This window comes from Maniola jurtina, chromosome 11, assembly GCF_905333055.1.
Source record: "Maniola jurtina chromosome 11, ilManJurt1.1, whole genome shotgun sequence".
NCBI classification, from domain to species: Eukaryota; Metazoa; Arthropoda; class Insecta; order Lepidoptera; family Nymphalidae; genus Maniola; species Maniola jurtina.
Genome location: NC_060039.1, coordinates 14,384,810 through 14,401,360, shown reverse-complemented (window position 1 = coordinate 14,401,360; position 16,551 = coordinate 14,384,810). Strand labels below are relative to the sequence as shown.

Here is a 16,551-nt window from a genome sequence, read left to right as displayed (position 1 = left end):
AAAACCATGTTCAGTGGTTAACAGGGCTCTCTCCGTCACTCGTTTCATACAATCGTAGTTCCAATTTCATTTGAATATTAAGCAACCAAAGTCCATGAAATTTTGCAGACATATTCTAGAAACTAATATCTGTGTCTGTGGTGTTTTATATTTTTCTAAAAATATGTAGTTTTAAAATTACAGGGGCTCAAAGATTTGTATGAAAATTTTTAAGACCGCGTAACTTTGAAACCGAATATTTTAACAGAAATCTGGAAAACCACAGACATAGATATTAGTTTAGTATAACGAAATTGGAACTACGATTGTATGAAACGAGTGACGGAGAGAGTCCTCTTAATGTATGTATGTATATTTGCATAAAATTGTGTGTGTTCCACCGTAGCGCCTTAACTACTGGGCCGATTTTGATAAATGAGGTGTCAATCGATTTGTTATTCTACTCCGCGTTGACATAGGCTACAATTTATACGAACAAAATCAGTATAACAGATGTTACATCCAAAAGAGTGGGGGTCTCTAATTTTTTTTCTTGCTATCGTATCGAGTGAGATATCAAATGAAAGAGGAGAAAATTCTGAGTTAATAAAATATTTAAATATAATACAATATTAAAATACACCTAGCTCAAAAAAAAAACAATTTTTCGATTTAAAATTAGCGCTATCTACCTATATCGGCAGGTATTTGGGTAGTAGTTGGGTTTTAATGCTATTTTACTTTTTTCTATTTGTTCACCCCTTTTTCGCCTCGTTTTGGTCATGAAAAAGATTTTTAGTTTTTTTTTTTTTGCAAAAATCTATGTTTTAAATACATTCCACAATCTTTGAATCCAATTCATTATTACGAGTAGGTGTAGAAATGATTAACTTGTAATTATAATAAAATTATTGATTGAATAGGAAATAGGATTCAATTATAATCTTGTTTAACCTTGATGCTATCGCATGTTAGTAGCATCCTATTTAAAATAGACGTTTTTTATTCATTAAAATTCAGTAGGGTAAACAACCCAAGAGTCAGCCTTGATCATCCTTTACATTATATTCAGGCCTTAACCCACTTAGGTAGCTGAGAGCTGATTGGAAGACTCCAAACACTTTTTTTTGTTTGAGAGACATTGAGAACTCGCAGGCATGCAGGTTTCCTCACAATGTTTTCCTTCGCAAGTGACAATATTTAATTGCTTAAAACGAACATATTAATTCCGAGCACATTAAACTGTCGGTCCTGGTTATACGCGTAATTATCACACTAATATTATAAAGGCGAAAGTTTGTGTGTATGTGGGTATCACACTAATATTATAAAGGAGAAAGTTTGTATGTGTGTGTGTGTGTGTGTATGTTTGTTACTCCTTCACGCAAAAACTACTGGACGGATTGGGCTGAAATTTAGAATGGCAATAGATTATACCCTTGATTAGCACATAGGCTACTTTTTATCCCGGAAAATTAAAAAGTTCCCACGGGAATTTTAAAAAACCTACATCCACGTGAACGAAGTCGCGGGTATCAGCTAGTGTGTGTATATGTGTGTGTGTGTATGTTTGTTACTTCTTCGCGCAAAAACCACTGGACAGACTTGGCTGAAACTCAGAATGGAGATAGATAATATCTACTACTACTTTTTATCCCGGAAAATCAAAGAGTTCCCACGGTATTTTGAAAAACCTAAATCCACCCGGGTGAAGTCGCGGGCGTCAGCTAGTCTGATAATAATGATATTTAAAAGTTAAACTTAAGAGTTGAAAAATACTCTAAATACTAATGAGTACCATTATGTCAGTAATGGAAAGAGGTTACGATCCGCAGCTATAAGATATGCGACGCAAAATGAGGGATTTTTTAAATATAATTGGATCATAATGCTTTGTGAGCTATTTTTTCGCTCAGTGAACCTTTTCAGCCTTTGATCGTAACATATACAACGTATATATATTTTGTAATCCATCTACGCACTGGTTTATCACCCTATCAAAAGTTATTTAAAAGAAAATACTCTCTAAGTATTACAATCACATAAATATATTATATTTGAATATGTAATAAACATTGCAAATAAACAAAGGTGCCATAAGTAATGTATTTATTGGTGTATTTTGTTTTAATGTAATATTATAATTGCGAGCATTTTTAATGATTTTACTAGCAAACATATTAAATAATAATCTTTCTAATCCATGAGGTTTTATTTAAATTAATAAGTATTTAAACTACAGCAAAAAGTTTTGATTAGTGATAAAATACTGTTTATTGGGAGGTTTACCCTGTATAATATGTTAACATGTGCATAATATATTATGCAAGAATTTAGTAGGTGCAATGCGATCGAAAGGTTATAATATATTATATATAGTACAGGGTGTTTAAGAAATTCCAAAAGACGATGACAAATTCAAGCATTTACTTGTAACGAGCATTAGCTATAGCGAATCAGGTTCAGCGAATTCATAATCCTTATTTTAAGTTATCAAGGCGTACTCGCACGTTCAATGCAAATTAAAGAAATTGATTTGCATCTACACTAATTAGGTAAATAACTTATAAGCGAGAACAAATTATAAACTCTAAGAATATTCGAATAAAATTGCTGTATTTTGAGGTTCAGATTTCAAGAATAATTTAGTAAATTGACAACAATTAATTTCTTGTTTTTTTTTTTATACTTTTTTGGTATAATTTACGCAGTCGGGGTTTTTTAAATTACTTTCTATTTTAAACATTTAAGTTACATATTCTAAGCGTGCAAATCTAGCATAAATTATCTTATCCATATCTACTAATCTACTAATATTTTTAATGAGAAAAAGTGGGTCTGTCACTTTGCTTATTATAGACTACAGGCCCATGTTCAAAAATGGATGGGTCATATGAACCACCAGGTGACGTATACAGGACGATATAAGAGCATAAAATAATAAGATTCAGCACTATGCCGTCACTTGTAAGCTGTCCAACAGAGTGCTGGTGAGAATTCAAAAGTGCAGGTAGAGTGAGTACATTTTGGTCATATATTCTTGTACGGCATTTTTACCATTGATAGATCCATGAAAAATATTAAGAAAGCGCGCAGTGCCGTAAAAAAATGGTGCGCCACAAAGTCAGTAAATTTTTTGATTTTCTGACAATTTCCAGGATAAATTTGGTCATTTAATTCTGTACGGCATTAGTTTCATACTGTTTCAATACAGCCTCTAATCCATTATTCCGCAACGCCGTACAAAAATCATGCGACAAGGGGAAAAAATTGAGGGTAGCAACCCCCTCTCTTTCCGTGGTCCGGGGGATGATTTGAAACAACATAAAGTTAATTTATTTTGAAAGTGTTTTATGCATATATAATATTTTTTTACATGCCGTACATTTTCGTTGGTCCAAAGGTTTGTAGGGGATGTGGATATTATATACACACCCGTTCACTTCAGTTAGACGGCATAGTGATTTTATCATATTATCAATTGTTCTCTTCAAAAATATGTTAATGCCGTACAGTATCAGATGGCCATAAAGTACTACACCCTTAAAATGGTAGCGTCATTTTCATCAGCCTAAAAGATATGGTCTGCATTAAAATGTACGGCATAATTTTTTCCTAATTTATTTATCTTAATACTATTTAAAACAAGGGAAAAGCGTAGATAATTGCTATATTTTATTAATCTATGAATATTTAAACTTTTGCAATAATTTGAAAAATTTCAGTTTTTGTATTTCTCTATATATTTTTTTAGAACAGTTTCTTTTGAACGGCAATACTATATAACAATAGTATTTTTTTTTTTTTTTACAAGATACAAGATTTTTACACTATCATGTTAAAAAAAAAGTTGCCGTACAGAGTCAAATGATTTTACAGCTTTAAAAATCAAGTATACCATGAGATTAAGATAATTATTGATACACATTCAAATGAACACTAATTTTTTGACGGCATTATTTTTAATAGTACTTTTGAGTGCTAGATAATGTTTTGGAACCAAAGCCGTACTTTTTCAAATCACCCCCCGGACCACGGAAAGAGAGGGGGTTGCTACCCTCAATTTTTTCCCCTTGTCGCATGATTTTTGTACGGCGTTGCGGAATAATGGATTAGAGGCTGTATTGAAACAGTATGAAACTAATGCCGTACAGAATTAAATGTCCAAATTTATCCTGGAAATTGTCATAAAATCAAAAAATTTACTGACTTTGTGGCGCACCATTTTTTTACGGCACTGCGCGCTTTCTTATTATTTTTCATGGATCTATCGATGGTAAAAATGCCGTACCTACAAGAATATATGACCAAAATGTACTCACTCTACCTGCACTTTTGAATTCTCACCAGCACTCTGTTGGACAGCTTACAAGTGACGGCATAGTGCTGAATCTTATTATTTTATGCTCTTATATCGTCCTGTATACGTCACCTGGTGGTTCATATGACCCATCCATTTTTGAACATGGGCCCGTAGTCTATTAGCTTTTCACGGCCCATCCACTTAATCGATGACTATTATTTATTAATTAGATCACACTCTACATCATTTAGAAACTTTAACTCTTCATAATACCTGTAAGTGTAGAAATCGCGAGTAAAAGCTACTCTAAATATCTAACATATATCTATCTAAAAGGAAAAAATGACTGATTAACTGATCTATCAGCGCACAGCTCAAACTACTGAACGGATCTGGCTGTTTGGTGTGCAGATAGCTACAGACTATGATGTAGACATCCGAAAGGGTTTTAAAAAATTCAACCCCTAAGGGTAAAAATATAGGAGGTTGAAATTTGTGTCGTTCACGCGGTTGAAGTCGCGGGAATGAGCTAGTAGCAAAATAAGCTTGTTTTTGGAACAACCTGTTCACACAAAATATATTCGTATCTTTTTAAGTATAGGTAATAATTGTTATACATACTAATGTCGGTCAATCAAAAAAAAAACAAACGGGCAAAGTATAAAATATGTAGCAAAAATTATTATTTCGTCAGATCGTTTCACGGATTTCATTCGTGATGTTCGCGAAAGTTGCGTGTTTCGCGCTGGTGCTGATTGTGTGGGAGTGCAATGCTCAAGGGCCGAAAGGTAGAGTGTTTAAGAATGCTATCATCATCATCTTCATCGATAACGAATAGACGTCCACTGCTGGACATGTCACGGACAGATAGACAAACACACTTTCACATTTATAATAACCTAGATGATGCCCGCGACTTCGTCCGCGTGGATTTAGGTTTTCAGAAACCCCGTGGGAACCCTCAGATTTTCCGGGATAAAAAGTAGCCTATCTAATTTCATAGAAATCATTTAAACAGATGGGCCTTTAAGAATCCCGTGGGGACTGTTTGATTTTCCAGCATAAAAAGTAGCCTATGTCTGTCCCCGGGATGTAAGCTAACTCCGTACCTTTCATCAAAGTCTGTTGAACCGTTGGGCCTTGAAAAGCTAGCTAACAGACAGACACATTTTCGCATTTACAATACTAAAGTATGGAGGATTCTAGTCCTTACTCTGTGATATTAGTATGGGTTAAATCTTCACTTTCAGATCTACCTCCCGTAAATCTTCCGAATCCTCCAGCACCATTACCATCACTACCATTGGGACAAGTTTCAAACCCGTCTAACACTATCCAAAATGGTAAGTTAATTGATATTATAATCGTAAATACAAAAATAATAGCAATCCTCGTACTAAATTACTTCAAAATTTGTAAAACGGATGGGCCGTGAAAAGCTAGCCGACAGACAGGCAGATAGACAAACTTTCGTATTTGAACTATCTATACATATAATAAAATTGTAGAAAAGTGGTGTCTGTACAATGGAAATATATAAAAAAAAAGTAGCAGGGGTTGTTATTATATCGATGCCGAATCCGAAATTGTAATTAATTTTTTTTTGTCTGTTTGTCTGTGTGTTTGTGCACGCTAATATCAGAAACGGCTTATTCGATTTAGATACGGTTTTCACTAATATATTGTAGTAGTGTTTATTTCATGTCAATCGGTTCATAAATAAAAAAGTTATATCAATTTAAAGAATCACGGCGAACATTTTTAACGTACAGAGTACGTACTACACGCCTCGCGCCTGAGCGTCCGTGGCTATATAAAGCGCGCTGAGAGCTATTCCACGCGAACGAAGTCGCGGGCACAGCTAGTATATAATATACGTTTAAGATTGGTAGTTTGAAAACAAAACACGAAGGAGACTCAAAGGATGCGCCTAACGATTCTTGCGACAGTATTAATAATGGTGAAGGAAAATATGGAGAGGAAACCTGCATGCCGGAGAGTTCTCCATAATGTTTTTAAAGGTGTGTGAATCCTGCTAATCCATACTTGGTCAGCGTGGTCCACGAACTTCTCATTCTGAGTAAAAGACCCGTGCTCAGTAGTGGACCGGTGATGAGTCGAGATAAGGTTTTTTTTTAGTTCAGATACAAGTTAGCTCTTGACTGCAATCTTACCTGGTGGTAAGTGATGATGCAGTCTAAGATGATGGAAGCCGGCTAACCTGGACGGGGCATGGCTGTTTCTATTAAACCCTTTGGCTTCTACACGGCATCGTACCGGAACGCTAAAACGCTTGGCGGCACGGCTTTGCCGGTAGGGTGGTAACTAGCCACGGCCGAAGAACGGATGGTCAAGCGTTAACTGTAATTTTCTTTTTTTTTCAGTTCCCGGCTTTGGAAACTTATTGAATACTTTAGCCAGTGCAGGACAAAGTAGTAAGGATATTTTACATTTTTTAATTGAACCTAACTTGCTAATTCAGCTCGGATTTGAAAAGTTTCATTTAGGCAGTTTAATTTATAAACGAGTCAATAATCAATATACCTAAAATATGAGACATACAGTACGCAACAGTATGAGCAGGGAAAGTAGGAACGGCATTCCGAACCAGTGGTAAATTATTTGACGATTCAAAAGCACTTGTAAAAGTTTATTTGAATAAAAATCTATTCTATTCTATAAAAGCTAATCTCTGGGAATTTTTTTATTTTTGTTTTTTTATTTTTGTGATAACTAAATGCTGGATATTTTTAACTAAACTGACCCATCTTATTATAATAGGATGCTAGATATAATATAATATTATTATTGTGTAGGAATAATTAATTATTTATTGATGCGTAGGAATCGCTAAGACTCGGTGACATGCTGATCCGGTCTATAAGAAAGCAAATACCATTTTTGTCCGCCCTGTGAGTCGCGTGTTCATAATAAAATGAATATATTATTATGTTGTCTGCATGGATGTATAAATACTCGTTGTATATTATCTATTTAAATATTAATATTATATTTTTGCAGCCAACGTTCTGGGACCACTGGGTAATTTGCAAAGTACTCAAAGAATTATAGGACAGATAAGTGAGTATAATTAAATTTTATTAAAAAATATTTAATTTGCATAAATTTTTACCGATCTCAAAAAAAAACTTGACCTGGTGGTAAAACCTACTAATTTTTGCTTCACGATCACTGTCAGTTTTGCTTACAGGAAGTAATTATAGTAAATGTTAACTACACATAGTACGTGACAGGTCTGTGCTGTGCGGGTGTGCGGGGCGTCCCCACCCCGATTGCCATCTCGACCTGTCGCGTACTATATGTATTAAGGTGCCCACGCACTCGAACTGAACTGCAGCTGAACTGCGCGTCGCGTCAGCGCCCCGCACGATATTCTCTCCAGCCGCGCCGCGCGGCAGTGACGTACGCGCGTCGCGGCTGGAGAGAATATCGTGCGGGGTGCTGACGCGACGCGCAGTTCAGCTGCAGTACAGTTCAAGTACGTGGGCACCTTTAGGGATCTTCGTGTCTCCTAAATCCACTCGTGCGAAGGCACCAGACATATGATACTGACACAGAGTAAATATGATTGGGTAGATAAAAAAAGTTTAGCAATGTGAAAATACTAAACAGTATGTTTATATGAATCACTAGCCGATGCCCGCGACTTCGCCCGCGTGGTTTAGGTTTTTCGAAATCCCGTGGGAACTCTTTGATTTTCCGGAATAAAAAGTAGCCTATGTGCTAATCCAGGATATTATCTATCTCCATTCCAAATTTCAGCCAAATCCGTCCAGTAGTTTTTGCGTGAAGGAGTAACAAACATACACACACACACACACGCACACACACACACACACATACAAACTTTCGCCTTTATAATATTAGTGTGAAGTGTGATGTGATTGTATTTATTTGTCCAAAGATGAAGAAATGGACATTGAAAGGCCGTGTCGAGTGAACGATGTCTCCTGCATCAGACATTTCTTCCTCCACCACAGCAAATGCGAGGAGGCGCACGGGCCTGTACCAGAGCCTTTGCACAGAAAGGTCTCTACCACTTATTTCCCCCGAATTAACCTGACCCTGACTGCCACTGATGTGCTATATTCAGGTTTAAATGGCAAAATTGTGGAGTTTTTGTAAGTAACATAGTTTTATTCTCTCTCATTTCTCTGTATGGATAGTTGCAATTGATGATTTAAAAGAACTTGTAAAAGGGGTTGCTTTTCAGGGGTTGCCTGGAAAACAGGGCTGAGGTAGTGTATTCACTTACACTACTACAGTGTTACGCTGAGGCGATTCCCTTTTAGGAACAGTTATGCGTCACAGACACGCATCCAGTTTTTTTTAGATTCATTAAAATTCCATGCAACTCAGAGGCTTATATATTTTAGATGTTTATTTGAATTAAATACCGTTCTATTTCTATATTTTACAACATTGATACGGATTCAACTGGTTTTTTAACCCCCGACCCAAAAAGGGGGGTCAAAAAGTTTGACGTGTGTATCTATCTGTGTATTTGTCTGTGGCACCGTAGCGCCTAAACTAATGAACCAATTTTAATTTAGTTTTTTTGTTTGAAAGGTGGTTTGATCGAGAATGTTCTTAGCTATAATCTAATAAAACCGGTTCAGCCGTTTGAAAGTTATCAGCTCTTTTCTAGTTATTGTAACCTGAACTTGTTGGGGGTGTTATAAATTTTTAATTTACTTACACTTGTTACAATTTACAGCATCGACAAAGAGACAGACAACCTGTTGATCAGTGTAGAGTTCAGAAATGTGACGTTTTACTCCAAAGAGGCATACTATAGGTTCCATCGTAAAGCCAAGCTGCCAGTTGTTAACAAGGACTTCATATTCCTCAATTTCCGTAAGCCATTACGACATTCTATACTATCCGCGTACAAATAAAAAAATATCGGCCAAGTGCGAGTCGGGCTTGCACAAATCAAATCAAATCAAAATCAAATCAAAACATTTTATTTGCTTAAATGCGGGTTAAATAGTAATTACAATTTTATATTGGTATCACCACATTTGCCATGGAAATGGCGTGCAAATTACGTACATACATGAATCATTACAAGTTACCGTCACTCAAAGTCCATAATAATATTATCTACTCAATTTTAAGTCAAAAAATTCTTTGAGCTCATAAAAATTGTGCATATTAAGCCATTTAAATAGTTCAGTTTTGAATCTACTTAAAGGTAACAATTTGATATTATTCGGGATTTTATTAAATATTTTAATACATAACATGACACAATTTTTTACAAAATACTTAGTCCTAGGTATATAATTCAAAACTAAACGGTCAGAATTTCTATTGCTACGGGCATGATCATAATATGTATTGCTTGCAATTGTAAATAATGCCTTGTGTTTTTTAACGAAGCAACAGATTTCAAATATGTATAAACAGGGAAACGGTAGTAATTTTAATTTTTTAAATAATGGTCTGCAACTGTCCAGAGGTGCAGCACCGCACATAGCACGTATACATTTTTTTTGGGCGATGAAGGCTCTATTCACGTCAGTGCCATTTCCCCAAAAAATCACGCCATACCTAAGAATTGATTCAACGTACGCATGATACACCGCAAGTACTGTTTTAAAGTCTACTACATGTTTAAGACGTCTTAATACGTAACAAAATCTATTTATTTTTCCACATATTATATCTATGTGAGACTTCCATGTCAATTTAAAATCTACGTAAATTCCTAAAAATTTTATTTCGGAAGTTGGATAGATTTTTTGGTTCTTGTATACAATATTGAGGGTGGCAGGATTCTTATCATAAAATTGCATATAATTAGTTTTATTTAAATTAATTTGTAAATTATTCATGTCAAGCCATTTTAAAATATTTTGTAGGGTGTTATTAATGTCCGATTCATGTATTGTTTTGTTATTATTATTTGCTGTCATAATTATAGAAATATCATCAGCAAATAAAACACATTTGTGATCAGTCACTTTTGTTATGTCATTTATATATAGAATAAACAGTATTGGTCCAAGAATACTGCCTTGGGGAACACCATATTTGTTAATTCTGTATTCGGATTGAATTGATCTTACTTCATTACAAATTTTACTGTCAAGCATGACTGCTTGATAGCGATCTTGCAAATACGAAGAGAACCATTTTAACACTGGACCTCTTATGCCTATGGTTTCCAATTTACTAAGTAGAATATCGTGTCTTACGAAGTCAAATGCCTTAGAAAGGTCTAGGAATAGTCCCGTGGTAGTTTTTTTTGAGTCCGTATTACGAAGAACAACTTCCAGTAGAGTGAAAATAGCTAGTGTTGTAGATTTATCTTTTTGAAACCCGAACTGTTCTTTTTCTATAATGTCATATTTCTGGCAATATTCCAGTAGTCGAATAAGCATGCACTTTTCAAAGATTTTTGAAAATATGGGGATGAGTGTTATAGGCCGATAATTGGCAATGTCATTACGGTCCCCCTTTTTATAAAGTGGTTTAATAATAGATCGTTTTAAAGTTTCTGGGAATGTACCGGTCTCAAAGGACAGATTAATTAAATGTGTAAGCACTGGGGCTATATGCTTTGTGGTAGCTTTAATTACTTTAGTACCTATTTCATCAAAACCCACTGAAGCAGTATTGTTAAGCGACATTATTACTTTTGCAATTTCACAATCCGTGACTGGTTTTAAATACATAGAATGCAACATATTATTTGAATTGTTAATTTTAAAATCATTCGATAAGTCAGTGTTTTTATTAGTCAATTTGATAAAATAGTCATTAAAAATATGTGCCATCTTCTCTGGATCGTCAACTGTAGAATTCTCATATTTAATATATTTTATAATATCATTATCAATTTTTGTATTATATGTCTCATTTTTTACTATATTCCAAGAAGTTTTGCACTTATTTTTACTTTTCGAAATTCTTTTAGCATTTGTTAGTTTTTGAGCGACATAAATACATTTTTTTAAAATTTTAGAGTAGTTATTGTAAGTATCTTTGTAAAGTTTATTTTCACACGAAGTGTTCTGCACCATCGTACAAGAAATCTCAAACCAGCATAGTAAAATTTTAAAAAATAATGAGGAACAGAGCCATCTTGATGTGATTTAATAATTATCCTTTGGTCGGGAACGCAAATCTTTATTTTTTTGTGACGTAACCACAAATTCAGGCTTACGCATCGCCGGCCACACAGGCCGCGTATGCGTCGGCATACACGGCCTGTGTGGCCGACGCTTAACTTGTACTTTGACAACTGCCAAATTTCATGATTGTAGGTCAAATGAAACAGTTAATGTGACAGCATGATTACTTACTTTTAATGTCAATAATCAAACGTCAAAGCACAAGTCTGCGTTTATTAAGTTTTGACATAGGCACTTTTACCGTTAACCTTAGTCATGGTTGATGCGTTAACCATGGTTGATGAATACTTCCTTGCGCAACCCACTTTACTTTTTCTTGCTGGTCAAAATGTAACCGTAACGTGTCTTTAACCGCCAGTCATGCAACTGGACCTAAAGTTACTTGCATTTCGCCGTTTAATTAATGTGTTAATTGAAGTGTTATCGAGACAACCGGGGACCCGAGACCTTGGGCAAAGAATTAGTTTGGCCATCCAAAGGGATGCTGCCAGCTTCTTTGGTACAATGCCTCGCTGCGTTGGTCTCGATGAAGTTTTAGATTTAATTTAATTCATGTTAATTTTTAATTTAATATGTTTTTTAGTTAAAAAATTTGAGTTTATTTTATAGAATTTTCGATTACTACTATTATACCTAAGTTTAAATATATTGATCCATATATAAATAATTATTTAATTTTGCAGCGTCTTTTACTACGACGACAATAATTCCACACATAAGTGAGCTGCAGCTAGACAAAAGTGAAACAACAACTTTCGTAGAAGATCCGACTCTTGTGTTCTCTTTGGGACCAAAAGCCTTCGTTAGTTCAGGTAATTTTATATTATTATCTATCTATACGGTTGGCCTCAGAATTCGAGTAGCAATTCGTGAAACTAACTGTCGCAACTATGACCTTTTTCTATAAACACGCCACACACCTAACGCATGTGCATAACCGTGCAACGCGAATATGATCATTCAGGTGCTAAACGACTTACGGCCATGACTGTACATATTCAGAGCCTCGATAGCTCAACGGTTAAAGGAGTTGACTGAAATCCAAAAGGTCGCCGGTTCAAACCCTACCCATGGTTGTACTTACCCCTAATTCATAGTTCGAGGGGAAAAATGAGTATTAGTCATCATGATAAAGTTGACTAATATTCTTTAAAAAATATAAAAAGGCTTGTCCTAACTGACTGACTGATCTATCAACGCACAGTATTTCTATCATTTGTATGGGACTACGTAACAGAGAGAGCGTTATACTAACTTCTTCCCGCCGATAGACTTAGTTTGAGCAGTACGTTGATAAATCAGTCAGTCAGTTTCCTTTTTAACCCCCGACCCAAAAAGAGGGGTGTTATAAGTTTGACGTGTGTATCTGTGTGTCTGTGTATCTGTGTATCTGTCTGTGGCATCGTAGCGCCTAAACGAATGAACCGATTTTAATTTAGTTTTTTTTTGTTTGAAAGGTGGCTTGATCGAGAGTGTTCTTAGCTATAATCCAAAAAAATTGGTTCAGCCGTTTAAAAGTTATCAGATATTTTCTAGTTTTCTTGTAGAAAAGAAGGTTAGATAACCCTTAGGTTCATAATATTCAAGTGTCAATTGACAAATGTCAAGTTGTCAAGATGGACGTTGCCTAGATATACATAATTATTTATTTGAAAATGATTTGTCGGGGGTGTTGAAAATTTTTAATTTACACTTGTCCTATTATCTGTTTGAACCTTGTTTAGACATTAAATGAACGTAGAGTACCACTAAGATTTTTTAATTTATTTTCACCCCTAAGGGGCAATTTCGAAGAAGGCAGCGAAGCGGCGTGAAACAGATAGCATTTTTGAAAATAACTAGGTACTCGCGTCGCGTTTTACCATTGCGCGATGGTCTTTTAAGAGGGGTCTCTCCATCACTCGCTCCATACAAACGTAGTTAGTCTCTCATTGGAATACTAATCAATGAAATTTTGTAGAAACATTCCGGGAACTAATATCTATGCCTGTGGTTTTCCAGATTTCCGTTAAAATATTCGGTTTCAAAGTTACGCGGTCTTAAAAATTCACATACAAATCTTTGAGCCCCTGTAATTTTAAAGCTACATATTAGTTTCTAGAATATATCTGCAAAATTTCATCGACTTTGGTTGCTTAATATTTAAATGAAATTGGGACTGCGATTGTATGGAGTAAGTGACGGAGAGAGCCATGTTAACCTTTGTTTTCATTTCAGATCCCGCCGTACCAGCAACTCTGCCGGTGCTATACCTGGACATAAGAACAGGCCTTCAAGAATTATTTTTAACTGAAGGCACATTCTACGCAGCGGTCTTTATTCAGAAAGTTATTTGTGATTTCGGTCTTGAATTATTGTAATCTCTAAAGAGGTAAAGATGTTATAGTGAAGAAGCTCTGGATATGCTGATCCAGTTTTAATACTTACCTACTTAATTTTTCCACTAGTAGCTATCTGATAGCTTTCTCGAAAAAAAAACAAGCACAAAATTGGGACATTTTTGATTGAAATCCACAAATCTTTGAGCTCGTGTATTTTCAAAACTACATAATTGGGACATGTGGCAAATCGATACAGACGTATTATTTATTCTCTTAAATATGCTTACGAAACTTTCTTCACTTTGAATGCTTTATATTCAAATGAGAATCAAAAGACATACTTTGTTTAGAGTATTTAATGGAGCGTCTTGTCTTAACTGTAACAAATAAGGATACATCAAAATTATGTTTGAAAGAAAGAAAATAAAAAGACTATAAAATTGGTGGTTTCTTTACTAAAATTGTCCCAAGAAAGCCTAACTCAGTATAAAAAACTCTTCTATTCTTTTTCGAAATAGAAAAGGTCTTTTAATTGGTGTTAATATAAGTGCTGAAATATATCAATGGCCTAAATGAGTAAATTGAAAGCCTTAAATAAAGTTCTAACGTAAGTTTATATTATTTACCTATTTACTTATATATTTTTTTTACATCAATCGATTTGTATGGTACTAACATAGCTCAACGTATTACGAAAATGACGTGGCAATGGGCGGGGCCACAGAAATCCAAATAAATGGGGCACATACGAGTACTTGTAGTTTGCAAGGCTCTGGAATGGCGACCTCGCACCGAAAAGCCCAGCATTCGCAGACCCCCACAAGGAAGACAAACGACTTCAAACAGTTGCGGCCAAGGCGGTACAAAATCGCGACATAATATGGAAGACCCCTTAAGAGATCTTTACCCGTGACTTCGTCCGCGTGATTAGAGCGCACTTTGACTTAGCTCAGGCTTAAGTCTGAGTTAAAACGAGACAGATTTATGTATGAGATATAGATCTCACCCTCACACTCGCACTCGAGGATAGGTAATATGGCTAATATATCACTGAAAGAATTTTCAGAGTCGGATCATTAGTTCCAGAGACTACCTCCTACTTCCAAACTTCCAAACTTTTTCTCTTTATATTGTAGTGTAATATGTACGAATTCTCAGTTTTAACGTAGCGTAATTCATATTAGCTGTAACATGAAAATGCATATACCTACCGAAGTAGGTTGCCTGCACATCGAATTGGAAGAAAGGTGATGCAAAATTATATAGGTTAGGTAGTTAACAGGGCTCCCTCCGCCACTAGTTTCATACAATCGTAGTTCCAATTTCATTTGAATATTAAGCAACCAGAGTCCATGAAATTTTGCAGACATATTCTAGAAACTAATATCTGTGTCTGTAGTGTTTTAGATTTTTCTAAAAATATGTAGTTTTAAAATTACATTAGTCCATAAGATTGTAAATCATAAGCCAAAAATAAACATCTTTCATCATTACCTACAGAGCCTCAACTTCAATAGAGTAAAGATTAAAATATCTTAGAACTAAGTTATCTTAGAAATCGTGTTTCTAAATGGCCTTAGCACTAAGTTTCGCGTCTTATTTCATAGACATTTAGGTCACGTCGCAGTATAAGGGAGAGTCATCAAATTCAACTTTACAATTTTCTTCATTAACTTTTGAAATTTGTTCGGAAGTCTTTTGATGACCGAAATTTAATTTTGTTTTAGGGAAAGATGTAGGGACCCATTTTCCTTTCTTTTTACGAAAAGTTTGTAATATTATAGTAGGTATACGTATACCATATTTTATCATTAGGGAATTCTCAGCTTTAAGTATAACTTAAAAAACCGACCGAGTGTGATTCAGTTGCGCACCGAGGGTTCCGTACTACAGTCGTATATTTTTGACATTTTCAGCGATAAGTAAATCAAATACACAAAAATAAATAAAAAATTGTTTTAGAATGTAAAGTACGGGTAACGCCCTTTCATGTGGTCCATATTAAGCCCCACTGATATTATAGTAATCTAATTTATACTTTGAAATTAATACTTGAAAGTTAAAAATACTAATGTAATGTGACCACAAATTCACGGTTTTTGGACTTTTCCCCTGCCGGGAATCGAACCCGGGACCTCCCTAATAAGACCATAGCGCTTACCACTGTGCCGGGTGGGCGTCAACACACATTATATCGAAGCCCAAATCATGTCTTTGCTCTACTGACTTACTACTCATAATCACTTCAGTCTTAATGCACCCTTTGCTTAAGACATCTCATAGCTCTCTCCAAAGCTCGCTTCATCCAATTACGTGAATTCAATTCATTCAGCTCGCGAGTGTTACAATTTTAAGCAAGCTTTTGTGAGCTCTGTATTCATTAGCTCGTAAAAGGTAACGTGCTCTATTCAGTACGCTCAAACAGCGTCGGGAGGCCGCCGAGGTAAAAATAAAAAAGTTATTTAAACTCCCGAAAAACGAGATTTGTAGTGTTTTGTAATGGAAAGAGAAACCTTGAAACGGAACCCTTTTAGAACGGTATCATTTTCTATCTGTCTGTATTTCACGGAAGTTTTACCATGAGTCTGTATTTCACGGAAGTTTTACCATGAACTATCCATACTAATATTATAGGCTGTCTGTCTGTATAGTATAGCTTATTCACAGTCCAACCGTTTAACCGATTTTGACAAAGTTTGGTACAGAGATACCTTATATCCCGGAAAAAGATCTAAGCTACTTTTTGATGCGGAAAATCAAAGAATTTGGAGCCATCAGTTGTATG

The 16,551-nt window shown here is 35.2% G+C and overlaps 1 protein-coding gene across 1 annotated transcript; it reads left to right on the top strand.

Moving 5' to 3' along the window:
• The first annotated feature begins 5,000 nt into the window (after window positions 1-5,000).
• LOC123869865 lies at window positions 5,001-14,210 on the top strand. The gene is made up of 8 exons (XM_045912942.1): window positions 5,001-5,070; window positions 5,533-5,625; window positions 6,667-6,717; window positions 7,304-7,363; window positions 8,208-8,424; window positions 9,021-9,160; window positions 12,129-12,257; window positions 13,663-14,210. The coding sequence occupies exons 1-8, from the start codon at window positions 5,001-5,003 to the stop codon at window positions 13,803-13,805; spliced, it is 903 nt and encodes a 300-aa protein (XP_045768898.1). The 3' UTR covers window positions 13,806-14,210.
• Window positions 14,211-16,551: the final 2,341 nt, after the last annotated feature.

Excerpts from the sequence above, each read along its gene's own strand:
- LOC123869865 (XM_045912942.1), top strand. The coding sequence starts at position 5,001 with ATGTTCGCGAAAGTTGCGTGTTTCGCGCTGGTGCTGATTGTGTGGGAG. Across the intron at positions 9,161-12,128 it reads CTTCATATTCCTCAATTTCC|CGTCTTTTACTACGACGACA; the intron begins GTAAGCCATTAC and ends TTAATTTTGCAG. Across the intron at positions 12,258-13,662 it reads AAAAGCCTTCGTTAGTTCAG|ATCCCGCCGTACCAGCAACT; the intron begins GTAATTTTATAT and ends TTTTCATTTCAG.